Source organism: Xiphias gladius, chromosome 22 (assembly GCF_016859285.1).
Source record: "Xiphias gladius isolate SHS-SW01 ecotype Sanya breed wild chromosome 22, ASM1685928v1, whole genome shotgun sequence".
NCBI classification, from domain to species: domain Eukaryota; kingdom Metazoa; phylum Chordata; class Actinopteri; order Istiophoriformes; family Xiphiidae; genus Xiphias; species Xiphias gladius.
The window spans coordinates 26,494,853-26,520,333 of record NC_053421.1 but is presented as its reverse complement, the minus strand read 5'-3'; the positions used below and the strand labels follow the sequence as shown (position 1 = coordinate 26,520,333).

The following is a 25,481-nucleotide window of genomic DNA, read 5'->3' as shown; positions in this document are numbered from 1 at the left end:
TCGCTGCCATGTACACACACGCACACAGAAACTCTGTCAACAACACACAAACAGTCATATAAGACATTTGCTCCTATAAGATCTAACACAGTGCATACGGGCATCTATGTGTGGATGTACATTATAGGCACATATGTTGACACACACACACACACACACACACACACACACATACACAAAACACATACACAGCCGCCATCTGAGTCCCAGACTCCCTCCGTAGCTGTTTGGCAGAGTATGGTGTCCGCCCGGGGACGTAAACGACAGGCAGATGGCTCTGTCTACAGACTGTTTGGCAGTGTACAACGGCGAATCTATTTCACCACTTAAACGAGAATATAACGCTGCTGAGCGACGCTGCCTCGCCGTCACACGAAGGGGAATGGCGTGTGGCGGTGTGGTCGCAGGATCTGTTTCCATTAAAAATGCCCCGGCTAAGATTTGGTTTTAAACTATAGACGAAAAGCCTTTTGCTGATTATGATAACCTGTGTGTGTGTGTGTGTGTGTGTGTGTGTGTGCGTGTGCGTGTGCGTGTGCGTGTGTGTGTGTGTGAATAAAAGGAGTAGTTTTAAATTTTGGGAGGTTGTCTTCACTCTTTGGACAGAGCCGGGCTAGCTGTTTCCCCCGTGTCTCTGGTCTTTATGCTAAGCTAAGCTAATCAACTCCTTCTTCTCATCCAACTCTGAGCCAGAAACCAAAAACGTAAAACTATTCCTTTAAGTACAGATTTGCTGACGGGATAATTGCGTGAATAAGCAGGTTCACAGGTGTTCGTAATACAGAGACACACACACACACACACACACACACAAAGATGAAGCGGTGTAAAGTGAATGGAGGTGTCGGGGTGTACGGCCGCTCCTGCCATGCTCTCTACATGCTAATCAGGCTCCTTTCACCGGACGACTTCCTGTATCCTGCCTGAATCCTTGACGCTTTTATTTTGCCAGCTGAAGGGAAACGATGGCAACGAGCCAGGAGAGATTTTGAGTGTACGTGAGAGAGAGAGAGAGAGAGGACGGGAGCAATGAAGCCTAATATCACATTTTCAAGGAGACGTCAGTGTACTCAACCTCCGAGCGTCTCTGCGTTCGTACAAAGAAGAGGTTTATGTAAGTCAGGGTTGGATGGAGGGAGGGAGGAGGATGGGGGAGGGATGCAAATAGAGAGAGAGAGGGAACGGGGGGGGGTTGTATAAGGGAAGACGGCGAGCGAGTGAGGATGTGCTGGTCGTCATGGCAGCCCAGCTGAGCGGCACACGCAGCAGATGCAGATCCTGACGTGCCATTCCAGCACATGCACGCATCCTCGTGCAGCAGCCCAGAGGGAGGCAGTCGTGTTTTAGCGGCTAGGGCCCATTTCTTTTCTTTTCTTTTTTCTCTCCTCTCTATTTCTACGCTCCTGTGACTTGTCCTGTTGAAAATCTCTCCTCTTGGTCGCTGGACTCGCTACCACCCCATCTTTCCACCCTTCCTCCCTCCCTCCCTCTTCTCTCCTTCCTCCTCCTCTCCCCTCCGGCACTTTGCCAAGCGCCTCCAGCTGAATCTTGTCTCTGCTTTCAGTTTGTGCAACTGACATTAGGAGGAAAACACGGCAGCCAAAAGTGAATGCTTTGGTTGGTTTATAATTGTAAGGGAATGAGAAAAAAGCGTTCTGGAAAACAAAACCCTACAACGTACCGAAAAGCACTGACAAGTATTACCTGTGTATCCACAGCCTGATGTATCTTATTCCTCTGGGCCATAAAGATTCACTGCTGTCCAATAACAAGTCGAGAGTCTGCTCTAAAAAAACTGTCCAGCTCTGTGAGGCTGCACTTAGATGCTTTGTCCAAAATGCTAGCATCAGCTTGCTTGCAGGATCAAAATGATAGCGCTAACATGCCGGTGTAAAGTAGGTGTGAGCATGTTGGCGTGATATCTTCTAGTAATGAAAGTACAACTGAGGCTGAAGGGAATGTCATTAGTTTTGCAGTTATTTGGTCATAAATATTTGGTCACCATGAACGTCACCATTAATTTTCACTGCACCCATCAAATAGTAGGCGCTGCATCCTTAGACGTGTGCAGGGCCAAAAACATGTCATGTCCCTTCATTACTATGAACACACACACTCTGGTTTATTTTTGACTCAATCCCAAACACACCGTCCTTCTGCCATAGACTGTCTGGGCCACCTGGCCCTGATCGAGTACTGTGTTCTGAGTGTCACAGTCCTGCACGGATAATCTTCTGGACGTTGGACACTTCAGTCTCGGACCTAATCGTACAATTTGTTATGCTACGAACGTTGAAAATGAAAACTGAATTGATGGCAGAAAACACATTCGGTGATGCGTAAACTGGGGGAAAAAAAAAATAACACAAATCCGCTCTAAAGTGACAAAAGCCGGAGAAAGATGTTTTCAATTTAAGTCAATTTAAGACAAAACTACAGCACGTGAAAACAAACCTGGGGTAGGACTCCATTCTCACTCCCCAGCTGGATCGCTGCTCAGCAGCTGATTGATATATTTTTTTCCCCAGCCCATCGTTCACTAGATTTCCTTCCATCCAGTGAATTTTTATTTTGACTGTCCTTCTCGGAATAAATTTTGAGCCTATCTGTGATTGAAATGTCCAGGTAGATCAAGGAGATATCCATGCTGTCAGAGCTGTCGGGGCACCAAAATGGGGATTAATCCGCAGACGAAGATACTCCCCAACAAGTGCACAATTTAGTCCTGTTTGGGTTACGTCTGCTAAAACTGCAGTGCCCAGCTGTTAAAAGAAACTGCAGAGTCTTTTAAAAAAATGAAAGTATATATTTGCCCATTTTAAAGATTTAAATATACAAATGGGGGTCTTGGGAACCACAGGCAGGGAGGGGAAGTCAGAAAGTATTAATAAGACATTGTTGGTTCTGGTCTTTTCATGGGATGTGCCAACAGTACGAAAAATACAGAATGACATTGTCCTTATCTATTAAGATTTCTGGAACATAGTTTAACAAAGTGAAACAAGAGGAAATAGTTCTTGGCTGAATTTCAAAGACACTCTTTAGGATTGGATTTCCTTCTCCAAAAGACTCACATGCAGGGCGGCTGCGCAGAGCAGAAATCAAATTGGAAATGACTCCTCATTAGAGATAGAAAAAACTTCTTCTGTCAAACCTCTTTTTTTTTCTGTCAAACCCGCTCCTTCCCCCCATAAAAACTCTCACACGTCCCATAGGCCTTCGCACCGGGTCCCGCAGCAGAGTTTTCCCCTCCCCAACCCATCATTATCTCCATTGCCTTGGCTCATTGCGGCCCCATTTAAAGCGGGGTTACAGCCCAGCAGGACCGCAGAAGAATTAGCATCAGCGCGGCCAAAGCCACATTGCAATGAGGTAACAAATCCCCTCGATATTTACCTGATTAGGCTGGTCCACTGGGGCCAGGGAGGGAGAGGCAGACAGACAGAGGAAGAGAGAGAGATACTTTAATTTCACTTGAAAAGGGTGACAATAGTGCATATGTGGCTGCAGCCCCCTAATAAGACCTCCTGTTGGCTTTGATGAGGAGTAATGGAGGGTGAAGAGGGAGAAGACGCCTTGGCTACTGAGGAGAAGGGCAGGGGAGGAGAGGGGGGCGTGCCAGGCCAATTCGAGACAGACCGCTCGGTTGGTTTAGGTCTAAAGGCCAGCAGAGGGCAGACAGTGCAGGGAATTTTTGGAGACTGAAAATACTGATATCAGCTCCAAACCAGGGAATCAATACCCCTGCTTAAAGAATGCTTTCAGTTTATTACACCTTGGGGATGACTTTCATAGTGTAAACCATTATCCCTACTTGTTATGTCAACTGTACTCACCCAAGTTATTTCTGAGATCTGGAAACACGGTGAATTCATTGTCCGCGAGGGCAACGAACGCGCTGCCGGTCAGACAAAGACGGGCTGTAAACAACAGTTTCACCGGATTTTCTAAACCACCTTATGCAGACTAGCATCCCTAGGGAATACATCCACGTTGGATGATTCTGTACCTCACCATTTACGTCCACAACCAAAGTTCAGGGCCAAAGCAGTGAGTAATTCACCCTTTACAGCTAGCGAGGCAGAAAGTAAGGGTGTGGAGGTTAGGGTGGGGGATGGGTGTATAGCCATCAGACTTTCAATGCCACCAGAGTCGCCCCCCGTCGCAGACCAGCAATCGACATTTGTGTTTTTATAGACCGTAACCACAATCTTTCCCCCTTAACCTTAACCACACCGTGGTTGCAACCTGCAGATCTGTGGACAGAAAGAATTTTAAAGATGTGGTCAATGGAAGCAAAAAAGCACTGGCATTCAGCGTAATCTAGATTGGCCAATACTGACGTTCTTGTCTGCCGATAGGGTTCGTTTATCTGATGGTGAAAATGGAAACCATAATTGTCGGCGATAATCCCTCATTGAGCAAGATAACTGTCTAATCATCTGACTCATTGTGTTTTCTTTGTCCGGCTTCTTCGCAGCAACATCGCCGTGTTCCACATCTCAGCCATTGACTTAACGAGTAAAATGTATCATTAGGACAAAAAACGAAAACGACAAAAATACATTACTACAATAGAAGTTTTGATAAAATCTAGTTATCTGTGATGTGATGCTGACAGTCAAAAACCTTTCCCCTCTGCCCAGGAAGATATGTTTTTTCTATATTTTCCACCCATTTTTTTGAATTGGTTATGTTTATTGGCAGAATGACAGATTTCACTGAAGCTTGGCTCAAAGTTAAACCGCGGAACGATAAATATCCGATTACTTCGGACAGGTTCGCAGGTCAGGTGCAGATCAGTCCTGACTGAAATCACTCTCACCTCCCTGGTGACTGCGCAGTCGTCTCACTGTGTTATTCAAATGACAGAAAATGTTGAGCGATTCTGAATCTGCATCAAAATAGTCACTGTGGGACAAATTCAAACAAGTGTGTCAGATTTGATTCACTCAAGTCAATGCCACAGTCGACAAGGAAAAAAACAAAAATGTTAAAAATAATCTGGTTAGCAGCAAAAACTAATTACACTTTTCATAATGTTCCAACAAATTTCACTCAAAACTGTCAGATTTTGGGAAAATCCTGCTAACAAACAAAGACTTCAAAAACCCAACTCCTTGGTGACAGTTATAAATATAAAATACTTTGCAGGCTTGGATTGAGAACAAGCTGAGGGGAGAAACATATTTTCACAAGGTCTTCGGAGTGGCAGTGGAAGAACGACGATACAGAGGGCTGGACCTAAAAGAGCTGGATCTGGACTGACAGGGGAGGGCACAGCAGGGTGTTTACTGAATATTTTAGCATAAATCCTATATTTGCATCGAAGCAACGCTATTTTTAAACATTTCTTCCTTGGAGCAAGGCGCATTTTCTTGTGCTGGAGCCTCAGAGAGTGAGAGGGAAGGAAGAACGGAGCGAAGCCAGCAGAGGACAAGAGAGGGTACAGCTTGGTGCCTCTGAAAACACCATGGCTCGGCTATAAAGCGTCAACTCTGAAGCTGTCCCTGAAACAAAACCTCATTTAAGTTTCTTTGCCGAATAAAAGCAAACTTTCTCACTACGCCGAGGGCTTTGGGAGAGGAAGAGCAACCGGGGGGTCAGGCTGAGAGCAGGATTAAAAAACTGGATTTGATTTTAGAAAAAACGGAGAGAGTGAGTTTGATCTCATCTGATTAGATGGCTTTATGGGAATATCTAATGAAGGAAGACCGAGGGTAAAAGTTTATGGCTGTTTTTTTTTTTATGTTTTGTTTTTTTGTTTTGTTCTGGTTTTAACAAGAAAAAGATGCCTGACTGGGTTAGAATGAGGTAGAGTTAATAGAAAATAGCTGTGTGACTTCACCGGCTCAGTCATCTCTGGGACATCACCGGTAGACTGGACGGCGGGCCCCTCTGCATGGTTAATTAAGAATTATGTTTTTTGATGTTGTTTTTCTCAATCCTTTTTTTTTTTTGAAATTCTGAAATAGCCAGATAGTTTTAGCTAATTGATCCTCTAAAAACTACTCAAATGAAACAGTATGAGAAGGGAACACTCTGCGCTCTTTGGCTGAACTGCTCACGACTCATACGCGTGCGGAGCCCGTTACAAAGGGCTGGCGAGTGGGCACTGAAAAGGTCTCGGGCCTAAAACGTTGGGGACCAACCGGTCTCGAATTTCTGCTCAGCGTTACAGTGGTTTTACACCATGACTGGCATTTAGCACCTGCACCGTCTTTCATGGTATTATCGGGTGCCTTTGCCAACCAAAAATATCTCTAAAACGTCTTTTATGTCTAGTCAGCAAGTTGAAATTAAAAAAATGGAGCCTCAGGTCTTGCCCCGCAGTACTTCATTTGATGTCTTGTGCTTTGTTCTAGGTATTTTATTCGTATTTTTGGTTGATTCATCAACGGTACCCTGTGACCACAGTTGCTCTATGTGTTGCATGTTCTTGTGCCGCTTTAAATGTATGACTGGGTGAGTTAAAGACATTTACCACTGCAGTAAACAATAAACTTGTGCTCTATTTCATCAATTCTGTTATATTCTATATTCCCTGCATACTCAGACTGTGCTTGCGCGATTAAGACGGTCTCGGGTTTCTCTTGAAAACCAGATCTCAGTCTCAACGAGACTACCTGATTAAATGAAGTTTAATATGATGGCAGTGAGAGGTAACCGCATGGCTTCAATTTGAAAACACCGTGCCATGTGACATCTCTGCCCCTTTCTGACTGCTGCGATTGGGGACGGTGACGAGGCCTGGCTTAAGTATTTGTGCAGCTGAGCGTGTTTTAAGATATCAATATTCTCCAATTCAACTTTTTATTATTTCTATAAACAGTTATGGATTTCTTTGTGCACAGAGCAGAATACGGAGAGACTAATGCAACAGTCGGTCTTCCACCGTCACTGTTAACATCTGGCTTTTCTGCTGTGCTGCTGATTGAGAGCATGTGACGCATGTTGGTAGAGCAACTATGAAAAATAAAAACCGATTATGAGGACAGGAGCTCTGTGCCGCAACGTGATCCTGATGTCTGAAAGATTTGGCAACTCTGAGCTGAGTTTAAAGAAAATAATAAAATAGATAAACGAACCGCAGAGATAGTGGTTGCGCACAATCCAGGCCACCTCCATCTGAAACACACATGCAATCGTATTATTTTAGGTCAGATGCTTCTTGTCTTTCATCAGCTGTCCTCCCAGATTTCCCCGAGGCATCCAGTCCTCTGCATCACATTCAAAACAAACCAGCTTAAATAAAATATCACTACATCGGCCTCCATTATGCAAATGGAGCCATTATAACCTTATTAGCAGCCACGGTGGGGAGAACACTGTTCCATTCAATCAGCCGGTAATGCTAAATCCCTTGATTTGAAAACTGAAAAGGGATTTGAAAACGCGACGGCATAATCTGCGTCCTCCATTTGGCATCGGAAGAATCCAACCAGTTCAAACCACGGTAATAATGTTTCGATACCTTCATCCATTTCGGTCGGGCGAAGCCCTTCTTTTTCCAGGGTTTGGGCCAAATGGGAGGGCAAAAAAAGGACTGCAGGAAGTACTTCTCTACAGACGATCCCGTATTTCGTCATGAGCTCACAGACAGCGTCTTTTATTCTGTGATGCTGCATGAACGTTCCTGAAAAACGCTACAGTTCCTACAGTCCAATAAAAGCCAAAGACATACACAGCAAGGCAAAGCTAAGCAGGAAAAACCCATTATTTTAAATAAATATATACTTTCCTCCCACAAAACAATCATTTTTATATCTCTGGTGAGCAAAAGCTAAACACCTAATTTAGCGCATTTCAGTTGGCCTGTCACATTTACATTTCATATTCTGCCGAGCAGCCTGTCTCCACTGTCAACAGACCGTGCTAACCTTCATGCTATCGTGTACAAAGAGAGGCTGGCCGACGCCGCAAATGGCTCACTCGGCATTGATCTGCGGATACAACCGTAAACAAAACCTATTTGAATAAGCCCCCAGAGTCCTTGGAGAGCACTCACGACGCCATAAACTGCAAACCAATTGCCGGTGTGCAGATGTGTCCCGTGTTAGCAGTTACTCCAACCATCAGCCACTGAGGGAATGCACTCATTAAAAGCACCTCAGCGTCTGACCCTGATGAAAACAAGCACGAAATCAATAAATTTCATCAGGATCACCGCCATCAGAGGATTTGTTCACGGAGACAAAGACGATTCATGCAGCGCAACCACACACAGTTCAATTTTTGGTTAACTTTGTCACTGCTGACCACTGGCACACCAGCCCGACAGTGCGGAGCTGTAAGAGGAGACTCTAAAACGGAAGTAATGAAAGTAATTACAGTATATCAGCTGTGAGTTATGAATTACAATGTCACCAAGCCTCCAGCAAAACCGATTTTGAGACTGGGACGAATCGAAAGCTGAACTTTGGTCCAGAATCCTACGAACTGAAGGGTTTTGGTTTTTTTTTCTATCAAAGCTGATTCTGAGATCGTTTATAACTTATACCAGAGCAGCCTCGGTGCTATGCCTTGCTGTGAAATCAGACTCTTACTTCTAAAAGAAGGTGTTTTTGTTTACGTAGTCAATTACAGAGGAGCAGAAGGTTGGAAATTGGTCTGCATTTGATTAAGCGACTTGAGGCTTTTTTTTAAGAATTTGCACACAATTGCAGTTTTTGAAAATACTTGGTAAGTGACCAGTTCTCAACCAACGGATGGTTGCGAACAGAAACCCGGATCCGCCGAAAGGGCAGTCTAAGACATTGTTGAGGGAAGCTGGTTGGAATGGGAACCTGGGTCTCACACTCTTTTGCCCTAATTTCTGAATTTTATCGGTGCTGTTATGATATTTATATATTTATATGTCAGCACACAATGTTTAGGATAATGGTTCACAGCTGACAGAGGTTTACTTTTAGTTGTATTAACTCACATAAAAAGACTATGATAAAGTCAACACAGTCTTGATGTAAAATGTCCAAAACCCATAAGGAAGAAAGTGTAATGTAAGTGCAAATTGTGATCAATTAGCACTATTAGTGTTCATTTGTATGTATAGATTGTACTGTTTCTTTGTTTCATTTCAGAAAAATACACAGAAACTCTAGTCCCTCTGCATATTGATAAATGTGGCTCGGACCATTTCCTCTCTACTACTCTGTCAAAATAAAAGCAGAAGACCTGCAGTGGAATTTGAGCCTGACAGTCAAAGACTGAGACACGGAGAACCGGCAGACTCTGAAGTGGTTCGATACAGCCGGTTAGCCCTGCCCACATAATGATCAATAAAAACCTGATGACTCGGTCATTGGTTGCATGTGTGCGTACGTGAATGTGTGTGCGAACCTAACAACTTAGTTATCCTGCAGCGTGACAACTATTGCCAAAAACAAATGTCTGTGTGTGTGTGTGTGTGTGTATGTAGTCAACAACTGAATAAGTCAGGCCAGGCTACCTTTGGTAAAAACAAACTGTGTGTCTGTCTGTGTGTTTGAGTGTGTGCGTGTGTGTGCGCGAATGTGTGTGTGTGTGTGTGTGTGTGTGTGTGTGTCTTTTGTCCTGGCCTTCTCCGTAGTCATAAATCTCTTGTTTGACCTCTGGCCTGATTCCGCGACCCCACGCTCTTTGACTTGAAAGTGATCCCTAATACACCCATAATCCGGCGTGAGACAGAGAAAGAGTGTACGAGTGCGTGTGTGTGCGTGTGTGTGTGTGTGTGTTGGGGGGGTGGGGGTATTTGTGTGTGAATTTCTACATGTTTATTTGAGTGCGTTTCAATGATATTATAATGAAATCTAAAATGGATACAAACTGCTGTTGGTGCTCAAAGCTTCCCCCTAATCATATCAAGCTGCAGGACACACACACACACACGCGCGCGCGTCAATTCGACCTGGCTCGCCTGAATCGTTTCCATACTGGCAAGAGTTCTGACTCATTCTCTCACACGGTTTCTCTTCTACCTCCTCATTTTTCCTCTGTCCACCTCTCACGCTTTTCTTCCTCTCATTCTATCTCCCTCTCGTTTCCCGCTGATAGTTTCTGGATCTCTTTTCTCCCAACCACTCTTTCACGCATTTTAATTTCCCTCGCTTTCTTTTTCTTTCTGCATTTTTCTCTCATAAACAGTCAGAATATAAACACCCTCTCTGTGGTGTTTCTTTTTTGTTTCCACAACACACACCCTGGTTCCTTCCCTCCCTCCTTTTTCCTATCCGAGATGCTGCAGATAGCTTCAAAACAAGAGACTGCTTCGCAATGCACTTACATAGAGGTCTAGAGTTAAAATCTCACAAAGCTAATGCAAAGGCGTTTTCCGACTGGAGACGAAGTCATCCGATTATTTATTTCAGTGGGTGTTTTTAACCACAGTGGAAGTGACAGGTCAGACATGCGCTGTATCTGAACTAGCAACAGATGCCATGTGTGAAAGCTCAGACTCAGACTGAATTGTAACTTCCCAGGAAATCCTTTTTTTTTCCTCTTATTTTTCCTCAAGTTTCTCTTCTTTCTTGCTCCCGGTGTCTCCGCACATTCATGAAGTTTGTCAGATGTTTGTCTCATATTGAGCATTTTTAAACTCGAGATGCGTTGATGCGTTTTCTCCTCAGTTTTCACTGTTAATCTGAGTTACCTCTCATAACCAATTGAAAAAAAAAAAAAATGAAACTCGAGGCAGAAGAATTCCATTTCATGAATGTACAAAATGTTAAAGGGGTATTCAGGTGATCTATTATTGAAGCTCCATAAAGCTGCAAGCATTGCGGGAAAAATATTTTTAAAAGAATGTTCAAAATCGAAGCAGCAGGGGCTGAGATATCCCGACTTTTACTCCCTCATATGGGTCAAGCTCCAAAAGCTCTGGATCTGACATTTTCCATCCTACAGCTGAATGGAAATCACTCACATCTCTTGAAATCAATTCCTGCCGTTTGTAACAGAAGCTTTCTGTTAAATATATTATATTTAATTTCCATTTTTGGATGTCTCCTAATATGTGATATGTAGGCTGCTCAGATCTGAATGGGGTAAATATACAGTATTGTGCTGTTAGTAGATGCTGTATACGTAATGGTACATTAGATTTGTTGTTGAGTAATGTGTCAGAACAGACGATAAAGAAGATTGACATTGTAGAGATATTGTTACCCCTGAATACATCATCAGGAGCAGACACAGGACTCATACAGACATAAGACGTAGTCAAGCGCCAGTGGACAGGATGTGCCAATCTTGGTAGCGAATGTGATAAAAGCACCGGTTTTCTGGGGAGTATATGCACAAAGACACTGGGAAATGGGTCAGTGGGGTTTACCAGTGTATCAAGATGCTGCCGGTGTGTTACGGCAGAGTGGCCATGACGGAAGCCTCTCCTCAGTGAAAGTTTTCAAAAGAGCAAGTAAAGGACTCTCAGACTGCGGGACAGAAGATTCTCTGGTCTGATTAAACCAAGACTGATCCGTTTGGCCTCAGCTCTAAGCTTCGTGTCTGCAGGAAGCCAAGACGTGAGGCTCAGAGTTAGTCCTTCGGGAAGAATCTCCACATAGGATCTGTTGAGCTCAGCCAGAGTGACCATCGGGTTCTTGGTCACCTCTTTTTACCGAGGCCCCTCTTGCCCCAGCCGCTCAGTTTGGCTGGGCGGCCAGCTCCAGGAAGAGTCTTGGTTGTTCCAGACTTCTTCCGTCGAAGAACTGGGAGACTGGGAGAGACCAGGAGAGCTCCAGGATCTCTGGAGCTCAGGGGTCGTAAACAGAATTTCTAAAATTCTGTTTTCACTTTGTCATTACAGGGGATTGAGTGTAGATTGATGAAGGAAAGGAAGTGGATTTTTTTGGATAGTAGCATAAGTCTGCAAAATGAGAAAAAAGTGAAGGGGTCTGAATACTTTCTGAATGCACTGTAGAAAACACCGGAGGTTGGTGTTTTTATGTGCATCATATGCTGCCAATATTTTTTGCCCTGGAGATTTCACAAAGCTCCTTCAGATCCACTAAAGACTTTATATAACTGTTTTCAAAGGCTGCGTTGTCACCGTGACAAGTAAACTGATCTTGATATCTAAAATCAATTAAATGTCCCTTTACAGACGCTTTTTACGGTTAACAGTGGGCAAACCACAATATGAGTGTTGTTAATCTAAAATTGTGAAGTATGTGCTATGTGCACAGGAGGATGCACAACTTATAGAGCAGAGAAATCCAATTATTTTTGGCAGTTTTTATTGTGATGTCGATTTTGCATATAAATATATTAATAACATTTCATTTAATTTGTTAAATATTTTTCCTTGTGTCATTGTTTGCCATTTATTAAAAGGAGTATCGTCTCAGACACGGCCTAAGCACCACTACTATTCACAAAATACTGCATATGAGGAAGAACAGGGAATGATACATATCCATAATCACTGCATTCCTAAACTCTGCAGCCGCTTTAGGAAGTGTCGGAGCAGTATGTAACCTGTTATCAGCTCCAGTGAGAAAGGTAAGCTTCCCGGTCCTGCAGGTACATAAATCTCTCTGTGAGGAAGAGATACGGCAGGCTGTTCTGAGGTCAGTAAACAGCACTTGAGAGGGTCGTGTGTTTTACTGCGCAGGGCTGAAGGTCCAAACATTCATCCTGCTGTAATTGAATTGGCCTGATGTACGGAGTGGCTTCAGTTCAGCTGCACGCACCAACACACACACACACACACGCGCACACACACACACACACACACACACACACACACACACACACACGCACACACACACACGCACACACGCACACACACACACAAAGTCATAGTTTCAAATGTATACGCAAACTCAGTCACATGTGTAATCAGACACACAACCATGCCTAAACACACACACGCACACACACACACGCACACACACACAGAGGAACATTTGGTCCTCATCTGTGCCAGTGTTCCATTGACCCACATTGCGCTTCTGCCCGGCAGTCAAGCGCTTCTCAGTATCTCTGCAGCCCTCGTCTGACTCACTCTCAGGAGGTTCATCACCGCTACTATCTGCTGACTGGGCTCCAAAATCTGCCCTAAATATCTGGATCCCGTCGCTCGCTTAGCGAGAGTTTTCTCAGCATTGCTGTGTGAGCATCGCACCGTTTCCCTCTCAGTAACGCTCGTAATGTGTCGATTTGACACAACGGTCTGACAGAGTGTGTCCCTCAGCAATTGCCATCTCAATAATTTTCTTATGTGTTCATGGTGATTACACTGATGCCTCATGATCAAAATGTGGCAAATGATCTGTTCATGTTAAACTGCCACATGCAGCACTTCCTCCCCCGCTGACTGTACCGTGAAAGTAAGCGAAAGAATGGAAGGTCATTCCTTGGCCGCTGGAAATGGTGGATACGAAATAACAATGCTCAAATATCCTCCGATTGTGATTCAGATCATGAAACTACTGCCGATTTTTGACATGGGGGGGGGGGTGATAGGTCGGCTAGGACCAGGGTCATGGTCACAGCAAAGAGTGGGTGCAAGACGTGATGCTGTGGTCCTGCTGGATAGGAACTTCAGCTGAGGTCATGGGGTCACTGGTGGTGAAGTGGGACAGGGACATAAATCTCTGGCCTTGGTTATTTTGGAGCAGGTAAATCTGGGCTGTCTAGATGTTCGACAATTTAGATCGTTGTTTTAGTTCAGGCTGAGATGTCCTCGGTACTTCAGCGTGCGCATGGGTGTGTGTTGTGTGTAGATAACGGTGTTTACAGCGTCAGTCAGTTTAATATTTTCATACCATCAAATCCAGTCAGGAGGCTGATCACCACTGCGCATAAATTTGCATGTTAATCTGTGCAGCTGCTCACAAATTGGAAGTCTCTCCTCACCCATTGGTTGGTTCATTCATTTCGTGATTATGGGGAAATTGCACGTGAAATCTCTGTCGTTCGGAAATGAGAGATCAATGACATTGTTAGATCTCATCAATCTGAGATGTTTACAATATGCCAGATGTTTTTTTGTTTGTGACAAACTGGCCGTTATTGCATGCTTTTTTGTGCAGCCGTTTGCCCTCAACCGAGGCTACTGTTGGTGTCCAAATTGTTTTCGGTGCTTCTCTTATGATGGCTCTCTTCCCGTGCTGACACCTAAACCAGATGTTCGGAACTGATGTTCTTGTCATTTTCTTCCCTCTCCGCCTGATTACAATGCTAATGAAGATATCCCAGGGGGATGTTGCTTCACTGACATTTAGCCAGTTATCTACAGGAGTAGGAAAATACGAACGGGATAATAGATACAAACGTCCGGTCACACCAGAAAATGAAACTGCAAAAAGGTTGTGGCGAAATCAGTTACTTAATGGAATCGCCCCAGTCTGTGGATTCACTCACGGGGGCGAAGTGAAGTCTGCACAAACTGTACAAAGGTTTTTTTGTTTTTTTTTGTTTAGGTTCAACTTTGGTGAACTTTACATTAAAATTCACACTGTTGGCCAACAGAGAGCTGGAGTGAAACCGAAACGTTTTATTCCATCTTCCACTAAATTCTTTATTGAATGAAATGATGTACAATCCTGAGAAGAAAATGCCAGGAAGCCGTAAATGGCGCAGAGAAAAAATAAAGAAGGTTGCCGAGCTATTGGGACGTACTACTTCTTGCATGTTCCCAGCTTGTTCAGCACACTAGCTGCAGCAGTTCACCAGTTAGTCCTGTGAGTAGTCGCTACGTCACCAAGTCTCTGTACTGCCTATTTCGTGAGGATGCGTGGATGAATTTTGGTGTGCCGCTTTCTGGTGTGACCACGCCTTACAGTGTCAAACACTATTAGGGCGGATGTGACAAATTTTAGCATATTGGAGGGGGGGGGTAATATGATAATAAGATTCTTACTGCAGATCCTACAGGTTTGGTATCGATCCCTTCATATTCCATTCAATATGTTGTATATTATGAACAACATCAATTCCAAATTAAAAAATCGGACAAAGCACACATCTTTCCCACATCTGCAGCAGCTCTAATCCTGAACCCCGCCCGCTGATGTGACAGCGTTTTTTTTTTTTTTCCCCCAACTCAACTGTAGCTGTTCTCATCACAGATCGGGACGTTTTAATCCACAGATGCACTGCGATTGGTGACTTTCAGATGCTCTGGCAGAGGACTCATATTGACCTGAAACTACTCTGTGGCTTGCACCATATTTTATATCTCATATCTCTTAATCCGTTTGACTTTTGACCTCCACCTAGATTCATCACCACGGCAACCGTATTGGATCGAGTATTGGGGAAAGTCATTACTGCAGTTTGTGGCTAAAGCCTGGAAGGCGGGTCATATAGGAAAGGGACAGAGTGGTGTTTACGGACATGCAAAATATGAAAATAATATCGATATGTAGTTCAGTGTTTGCATATGAGTGAATGTTTGAGTTTTTCCGTGTTTACCAAACGCTGCGGTTCAGTTTCTGTGTATGTGTTCTTGTTTTCGCTCATACTACTGCGTGTCTATGTGTGTGTACAGTTTGCATGACTCCAGCTCTCACAAAGGGAAACCAAATCCCAGGATACATCCTGCCAGACGAGGGGACATTTCCTCATAAAAGTCTCTTGTTTAAAATAACAGTAACGTGATGGTTTCTATTTTACGCTGAGTTTTTCCACATGGTCCTGACCATAGAGCAGCACACTAAATCGCTAGTTTCCTGGAGTCTCATTCTCTACAACAGTGTGTCAGAACATTTTTTTTACACACTGGTGTCTCATCGCTCTGTAGAACCAGCGCAATATATTTACTGTTGATCAAACATGCAAATGAGACAGCCTCATGAGCAGCTCAGTAGCTGCACTCTTGAATCTTGGTCGGTCCGCCCCTTTATAAATGAATTTAAAATAGCTCAACAATTGTTTGATGGATTGCCATGAAATTTATTGCAGACATTCCTTGATTAAGCCGTCTAACTTTGGCGATTCCCTGACCACCTGATTCTTTGGTTTGTGACCAAATAGTTGCGAAACTAATGACAGCTTGACAGTTTGCACTTCAAGGTGTCCTGTTTTGACAGTTTTACAGTCACCTTTCTTTCCGATGGTGGTTTATGGGTAATATTGCTGTAGAAGATTTTATTAGTTGCTGCAGTTGGCCACTGGGACAAAATGGCAATAAGACTGACTGTTCAGTCGAATTCTTCCATCGTTTTTGGCCCCACAGGTATCATGTTTTGGGTGATGCAAACAGGAAATGTAGTGTTGCTATGGAGTCAGTAAGCTACACCTGAGTCCTGTTTATTCGGGAATCTACACCACGGGAAGTCATGCATCATTGCCTTCTGGCAGTTTGCACTGTTACCATGGATGTGCGGATACCAATCTCCTGTTACTTTTGGTACCAAAGAAAAAATTGATGATTATGAGGCAAGATCTGAAGTTCACATTGGACTTTTGCAAGATTTCTTAACGAATTTCTGGATGTTGGTATTGTTAGCGGACACCAGAGATCCTGCTGTCACTGGAAAAATTAAGTTGCACTGAAAGCAGCATGGGTACGATGTCCATGTGTTCTGGTTTGACTTGTGACTCTGAGATGAGTGCGTGTGATTTTTGACATGGAGGACCTGCAAACTTGTTGCCTATATATTGCTGAGTGGCAGTGGCTTGTTTTTTGTATAGAGAGTGCAATTGCAGAGTGCAGTTGTTGTCCTGTAACGTCATACCTGCAGAAGACTCCCATGCCCTCCAGCAAGTAACACTGTCCCCCGTTGAAACAGTAGTTGGGCAGCATGTCGCAGGGCGAGCGGCAACTTCCGTTTACCACCTGGTAGCCCACGCGGCATCCGCCCAACCCATCTGACCCGTCCACTGGTGAGGCTGCTGGAGGAGCCGCCACAGGGATGTTTGGTACCGGAGCTCCTGCACCGGGAAGCGCCACCCCTGGAATGGGGCGAGCCGGAGACCCAGCAGACATCCGGAGATCTTCGTCGCTCTCATAGGCGTCAGTTGTGGTGCTGTAGGTGTACTCATCGGCGGTGGGGGACACGCCCTCCTCATAGGGCGTGAGGTAGTCATAGTTGTCTGGCATCGCCCAGGAGGTCGGGTCGCCACCCTGCAGCTCATGGGCCAGTGATGAAGGAGATGGCGGGGCTAGGTCCAGGCTGCGTCCACGAGAGGAGGGGTCGAAGAAGTCCACATGGAGGACGTCGGGGTTAGAGGGGTTGGTGGCGGCCGGGGGCGCGGCAGTGGTGGTGAAAAGGTGGTCCAGGTCAAACACGGCTGTGTCCTTGGAGTGGATCCAAGGCGGGTCAGTGTGCGGCAGACGCTCCTCCTCCTCATCCTCCCCCTCCTCCTCACCCTCCATGACATCTTCTTTACGTGGGTTGCTGGGCAGCAGGAGCTCCGTCTCAGCCGAATCAGGGCTGAGCTGAGGCGGGGCTGCCACGCCCACTTCCTCCACTGCAGGATGCACCGATTCATCAAACATGCCGCTGCTGTGCTCCTCCTCCTCGCCGGAACGAGGTATACGGCCCGCCCTTGGGGTCACAGTGTTGATCGTATCCAGACTGGCCGAGCTGCTCAGCGCGGTTACCGCAACAACGATCTCATTGACCTTGATAGGTCGTTCCTCCTCGGTAAGAAGGGAGGTAACATTGGCCGTGCTGTCCGTGTCAGTGACATTGGTCCCGACAACGTTTCCTGCAAACACACACAAAAAAGGTTTCTTAGTCGAATGGAACACCTGAAAAACTATGACGGGTCTGTGTTTGTTTAATGAAAATAATTATGCTTTTAGAAGAGTCATAGGTAGAGAGATGACAGGGAACAAGGGGAGAAAGTAATTGGGGAACAACATGCAGCAACGGTCCATGGTTGGGCTCGGACCGGCAATGTTGTTCATGGCCAATATCTTAAATCGTTAACCCATCAGGGCACCCATGTACTTGGGATTTAAAGGCGAACAATGGCTTTATGATCCGTCCCATACCTACTGTACATAAGTACCATCAATTATTACTCTGCATTATGAATTTTTCACCATGAAGGTGTAGTCATTGTAAAGCTCTCCCCAAGCTTAATGGACCGACTGTGAGTCCCTGAGCACAGATGCATGAAGGCCCCGACTGCTGTCTGAATGAAGGAAAAAAAGCCGCAAAGATTTGATCTTCTAAGAAGGGGAAAGGGGTCAGGAAACACTGTGGTGAGGAAACTGCAGTCAATTTAATGAGGTATATCGATCAGCTCAGGAAAAACTTCTGGCCCTAAAACGGGCCCGTTACTGGAGTGCAGGGCTTTGTAAGGGGGATGTCTACAGCTGTAAATCAGATTTGTAGCACCCATATTATCTCATGCTGATTCTGAGAGATTGCATCAACAATACAGATTCAGAAATTAAAGTTGTCTCTGACCCTTGAGAATGTATAAAATATTTAAAAATGACAAAAACATGGGTTTTGTGCATTTTGCTCTGTTAATATTACATTTGTGGTGTCAAACTCTAAATGCAGCTAATGTATATGCGGAATGGGCTACCAGAGATGATTTCACTTGATATGATTTTGCTCTTTATTAACCAGGCAAAAGTCTCGTCAAGACTAAAATCTCTTTTTCAAAAGAGACCTGGTCAAGAGTACAGCATTAAAAACGTCATCAAAAATATAAATAAAAACAACATAAACCGACTAAGATCATTGTCATTAACTAAAAAAAAGAGTATAAAAAATCCCAGTTAAAATGTAATACAAGGGTAAAGAATTTGAAATTTCAAATTCATTCGGTGCGTTGTAGATGCACAACACTGATCAGAAAACATGTCCTCAGTCTGAAACAGTAGAAAATGTAGTTCTGTGCAGCCAGCAGTCGAAGAAAACACTGACCCTACAAGAACCACACTGACGTCAGAAAATGCAGCAACCATTACCATGAAAAATTCAACAATCAAGGGGTTGAAAATAAACTGCTTCGGGACAGAGAGGTGAAGAAAGGCACCGCGGGTTCCTGGAAGCTCACTCTCAGTTAGAAGCAAAGACATTTAAACTAATGTCGCTGGTAAAAAAATTGATGTCTAAGTGCTGATGTCTAATCCACATTCATCCCTGAAAAATCTGTCCTAAAATCAGATCACATATCCTGATCGGCTGGAATATTAGCAAAAATGAGCTAAGAATAACAGGGTAAAAATGCACCGGGCTGTCGGATGCAACATCTGCTGTTGTTTATATATAGACTATAAATACCAACACACACACATACAATCACCAACCGGTTCAGTTCACTCTTTCCAAAGACATTTTCCAGCCTCAGACTCACACACCAGTGGTCATGCACTACACAGTGACATCACAAACTAAAGTCTTTTTGCATTATGTGCTGGACAAAGTGGGCTCAAGGAGTCTGGCGTAGAACACACGGGGTGAAACAAATTAAAGCGAGACGCGAATGGCCGTATGCTTATCCTCTGGTCGATTACTTCATCCGAGGGCGGCTCGTTGAGTCATGCAAAAAGCTCCTTTACGACCGCTCCCCCCTTGGATTAAAGGAATAATTCACTAATGTACTTGAACGGCGAGGAGCTGGGATTAGGGATTATTTGGTAGGAGAGGGGAGGGATTTGGGAGACTTTGGGGGTGCCCTGCGGGGGGAAGGGGGGGATCTCGAGGAGACGCAGACAAGAAAGCAAATCAGCAATTGTAAGAAAGCTGTAAATATGCGGAGATTACACTGAAGAGACGGTTCATCTTAACAACAGAGTTTTTGACTGCAACCCAGCCGGCAGTGCTGGGCAAGTTACTTGGAAACTGTACTCAATCACTCATTACACATTACTCATTGAAATAGTAATTACATCACTTTACCAATTACTCTGCAGCATAAGCAACGTGTCGCATTACTTTACTTTCGTTACTCAGCGGTGCGTCTTTTCTGTTTAACACGAGTAGAAATAAAAACCGGAGCCGCTGCAGTTTAACAAGCAGGCGACCGTACGGCCTGGAGGGGGGTTAGCTGACCATGCAGCGGCTAGCTTAGCCCCTGTGACTGCACACGGCTCTTCTGAGGTCCCGACCTCGGGAGCTCGGTTACACACCCTCCAACTCTTAAACGGAAGGTAGTACACCTGTGGCTGACACCTGGCACGTCAGCCAGCCGAGGACGCACAAAATATAAATAAGGCAACTCTGGAATCAACCACGACAGCGAACGAGCCGACCTCCAAATGTCAAAGTAACTGAGATTAGTAACTGTAATGTAATCACAGAATTTTCAAATTGTAATCCCCTACACCATTCGTTAACCCTAACCCTAATGCATAACTTGGTAATGTGTTGCTGCCCAACACTGATTGCAGGGGGCAGTGGGTGCTGTAGTAAACTTTAATTTCATGTTCGTCACAGCTTTTAACCACTAGCAGAAAACATATTTGAATCAAGCCACAACAAGCCAAGAGAAATGCGCGTTTATTGGTCAGAATTGTTAACAATGCCGCAGGTACACGTAGTATTTTGCTTGCCGCACTCAACCGCTGGTTCAAGTCAGCATTAGTGGCATGTGCTGTGTTGTGAGACGTATATTAAAAAAAAAAAAACTCTGGGATATTTCCTTGATTGACATGACAAGTGTAAAGTTAACTGCTGCTAGAAGCCACTACGGCAACTGAAAACGATGTGGATGGGACGGATGCGTCAGACGCTGCTGGTTGGCGAGGACATAATAACTGCTCCACCCGCACAGAAATGAGCTAATATGAAGTGAAAACGCAAATTGTAATTCAGCCTGCGTGTCAAGCGGAAGCAAATCCCCCTCGATAAACAAATAAAGGAGCCCTGCTGTTGCATTGGACGACACATTCAATCAACGTAGCGCTTATTCTAAAACAACTAAAACTCCGTGACACGCAGTGCCGACCCGAGAGTAGCCCCACGTTGGCCAGATGCTTCTGTTTACACTGCTTTGCCAGTTGGAAGAGCTGAGGAGAGGAAACTGCTATATCCATCTGGGTTGAAGTGAAGCAATATGCCGCCTATTGCAACAGGATGGCAGCATGGCCGACAATGAAGCATAAGTTACAGTATATCAGCTGGTGTAACTTGGGCAATACTTGTTGGCAAGACGCGCACAGTGCTGGGTTTAGTTTCTTTGAAGAGAACTGTTGTTGATTATAATTTTGAAAAAAAAAAAAAATTTTTCATTTGCTTCTTACTGCTTCTGCTAAATTTTTGTCAATTTTGAGCCAACAAGTCCTTTTTTTTTTTTTACGGAATACGCAAATTGGTGTTTAATGGCCACTACAATAAAAGGTCCCCCTTCGTGACACATTTATCTGAGAGAATAAAATCTTATCTATGTATCTTTGACAATAAAAAGATAAAATAACACAATCTTTATCCTTTAATATTCAGTTAGTGGTCTTGTCGTCGTCACCGGCACCCATTAAATGGGTTCACGTCCCATTTATGTGTCTTGTTTCGGAAATAAGTACGTTTATATCCCAGAAGTTGGGGGTTCAGTTCCTACCACGATCACTGATGGTGAATAAATGTGCTCCTGGTCGTGTAAGGAGCTTTAGTTAACAGCTGCCGCCAAATGGCATATGTGAGGGTATCTGTGAGGATCTTTGCTGACTGAACTTAAGCTCAGATCGCGACCCTCTGGGGTTGTTAATCTCTAAATGTCTCCTCAGCACTCAGTGAGGCTCCATTTACACAGACCGTGGTTTATTATTTATTAGGGCCTCCACCAGACATTTATGAGTCCCATGACGTTATGTCTGATGTGGAAACAAACAGAGAAAAAAAAGGTACACGCCCTCTGGCGCTAGCGAGCCACAACCTACTAACTTCCCCGCTTCCAGAAAAGCAAGAAAACAACCAGGAAAGCAGGACTGGTTACTGAGTCTTTACACAATCTGCCTCATCTACTTCGGTTCAGATGAGGCCCAGAGATCACATGCCTGAACTTTGGTTATTCGAGTCAAAACCAAGTCGATTTTATTTGTGTGGCCCGACATCAAATACAGAACGATATTTGCCACAACAATATGAGCCCAGAAACTCAAGATCCAGCACCGTGGCCTGCGCGATGCTGAAATGAATGAAATACACCAAAACACATAGACCACGTCCGCTCGGGAGATCCCGGCTCGGCTTCTCTTTTCCGTCTGAAACAAATGAGTTTTGCCCTTCAGTGTAACAGCATGTTCTACCGCCGCTGCGTCTGGCATTGCGAAAGCCTGCAGGCTGCTCCCTCAGGATCTCTGGTCAACGTGCCCTTGAGCAGGACATGTCACCGTCACTGCTCCTCACTGCACCGGTAGAGAGGATCATACGGTCGTGAATGCGTGAGCAGGACGTCACGTGCCCGCACAGAAAGCCGTTTCCTCAATAAAACAGGAACCGAGAGATAAAGTAGAACAAACGGATCCACGCTTGTTATGGCTGTACCCACACCTTCCCGTCATCATTAGGGAGGCTGTCATTTTAGCCACCAGGTGTTTGACAGGTAGAAGGCTTCACTTTATTGAAGGTTTTGTTTTTTCCGGCTCTGCAGCGGCGAGCTGCGTCTTTGAAGCCGGGGGTCGTTCTGGGGCTAATCTTTCCAGCAGTCCCACAATCCACTGCTGCTCAACACATCAACCGAACAGGCTGTGATAATGTGCCAAAACCACGCTCATACACTCACACATAAAAAAAAAAAAAGAAAGAAAAAAAAAAAGGATTTACTATAACCACACAAAAGCGTTTTACACGCTGAACGCTTGATGCTCACCAGGAAATTAGGATTTAAGACCGTAAATGTCTGCCTCTCTATTTTGCACACATCGTTTGCTTCACGCTCTCTTGTGCTCTTTGTCAACCAGTCACACACACACACACACACACACACACACACCCATACACAGAAACACACACACTTGAACACCTGGAAGCAGTACACTCATTAAGTGACAGTTAGTCCAGTTGAGAGCTGTGTTTGGGTGAATCTCCTGAGAAAACCAGACCAGTTTGCCTTCAGAACAACAAACCCCTCCTCCTCCTCCTCCTCCTCCTCCTCCTCCTCCGCCTGCTGCTGCTGCAACAAGCCTGATGAATGCAAACCGTACAGGCTGGAGAACCGACAGCAGTAGCTGCCACACAACCAGTCAAAATGACAGGGGGTGATGAGTATGAGACGGTAACGAGGGACAGGGAGAAGTGACACACCAAGACAGAGAGAAGAAAGAGAAAAGAGCCAGGCAGAGGCACGGAGGGAGGAAGAGGAGGATGTGAGAAAAGCCAGGGATGGAGAGAGATGGTGAAAAAGGCAGAGTGAAAGCGACAGAGAGAGAGGAAGGGAGATGCTTTAGGTCTCTGAAAGACTTGGACTTGGACGCTCACACTGCCAGTCTGCCTGTGGCCGAGGGGAAAGCACTTTACTGTATATTATACACACGGTGATATTTTTTATTAAAGTATGATACTGCGATCCGCAGAGGCGCTAAGTCAGTAAGTGAAGAGAGGAATAAACGAATATTTCACGCTGAGTCCTCAAGCTGAACTGAGCGTACGCTCAGTCATCGTTGAGTTTTCGGACATGTTATGAATGATCCTAACAGTGTCCTGTAGTCCTCGTGCAGGTCTTCATTCCTCAACGGTTCAAACCAGCAAAAGAAAGAACTGTAGTCGGTCAGAAGCAGCGGCGTAAAGTCACCGCGTTATCAACAGCGATAGGTTCACTTAATTAAACTTGCGTTTTAAAGGCGCCACAGTTATTTAGCTTAATAAAAAAAAAATGAATGAACTACGCCTTCGGTGACTACGAATGTTTGAACTGAACTGAACGAAACAAATTCGACTCAGCAGAGGGATGCGAAATTTCCACCTCTGGTACGATGCTTCAAATCTACGGCAGATTCTCCAAACACCATCGACAAAAGTGAACCCGCAAATCCGCCCCGGCTCACACCGAAAAAACAAGCAACACGCGAGCGGATTTGTCAGAGGCGGGGGCTTCAAGGAAGCCTGGAGGTGAGGGACAAATGTTTGCAGGGACTGGTGACAAGTGTGATCAAGCCATCAAACACCGTCTAGAGAAACATCCCCCAGCATGTGTCACCTTATTACCATAAACGCTGTAAAATATCATGGACGCACCGTGGAAAACAACAACATGGGTTGAACGCCGTCCAGCTTTCAAGCCTGATCTTAATCTGGGTCATTCTTAGCCACGCTGGAAGCTTGGCTCCAGGGACGGCGGCGTCAGTTGTTCGTTCCACCACAGACCGAAATACCTCAGCAACTATTTGATGCATTGCCGTGAAATTTTGTACAGACAGTCCTGGTGGCCTAAGGGCGAATCTTTACGACCGCAGTGATCCCCTGACTTTGCGTCTATTGCCGTTACGGGGCTGATGTTTGTGGTTTTTAGAGAAATGTCTCAAAAACTATTTGAGACAAGATAAACTTTCATCACTTTGGTGCTCTTGGACAAATTTAATTTGTCCAATACTTTGGGTTATGTCCGAACAACTGCAAAAAAAAAAAAAAAAAAAAACCAACAATGACCCCACGTTTCCAAAGTTTCTAATCAGGAGCAAATAAAATGTAAAATCTACAAATTACACAGCATGAGATAGAGAGGTTGTCTGTCTCAACGTCCTGGCATTTCCTTTGAAATAGAAATAAAACAGACATGCTCTTTACACACGGGCAGGAACACACTTCCACACACATCGTAGCGCGCACAAAACAATCAGAACTCAGGCAGTCGTAGGAAAAGCTGTAGACAACCTCAGTGGTGTCAGTCTGCCGGAGTCCTCGCTGCGCATCTCTGGACTGAGCTCCAATTAAGTGGAGTCTCCCTTTCACCGCCTCGTCAGCCTAATTGGATCAACGAGGGAGAACCTCTTGATGGACAGCCTGTTTAGGAGCGGCGGTGCGACTCCGTGGCCGCTTGAGAGAGCGAGCCACGCGGTTATTGTACATAATATACAGTCCATACAGAATGAAGTGATGCGTCTGTCAGTTCAATCAATGCTTGATCGGTTTTTAAAAGATGATTAAGGGTACCACACGTCAGGTATAAATACACCTAAACAGAATGTATGTGCGCGAAGAGAATATGGAAATTACTTTGTTTAACCTGGCAATGATTTCCAGTCCATAATGTTCTAGTACGACACATGAGAACAACGACAGAGCTAATAAGTGACGCGCTGAGTCATGAGTTTTTGTTGTCACAGTGTACAGTTTCAGTAAAAATGTTTATGAGTAAAAATTTGGCCTTTCATTGGAAAATCAGGTCAGTTCAATGAGTAAAATACACTAATGCCTTCCACAGGTCCCACTGATGCCTCTGTGTGCTTCAAATGATACTGTACAGTGGGGAGTTGAATGCATTCAAGATCCCATGTGTTATGAAACCCAATCACCAGATAATTCACAAGAGGCTTGATTTGGGGAGAGATTACCGCTCATTACCACACACACACCACAATGTTGGAGAAAAGGTAAAAGGATCCGGAGAAAGGTAGAAAAATAGATAGCAACATGGCCACAGTTTCCCCCTTT

The 25,481-nt window shown here is 44.7% G+C and overlaps 1 protein-coding gene across 8 annotated transcripts in view; it reads right to left on the bottom strand.

The window, feature by feature from the left end:
- The window catches only part of cspg5a (chondroitin sulfate proteoglycan 5a), a 61,416-nt gene that overhangs the window by 21,614 nt on the left and 14,321 nt on the right, over nucleotides 1–25,481 (bottom strand). For all 8 annotated transcript variants that reach the window (XM_040116892.1, XM_040116894.1, XM_040116896.1 and 5 more), the window contains exon 2: nucleotides 16,662–17,637. In XM_040116892.1, coding sequence (XP_039972826.1) covers nucleotides 16,662–17,637 — 976 coding nt within the window. The remainder of the gene's footprint in view (nucleotides 1–16,661; nucleotides 17,638–25,481) is intronic.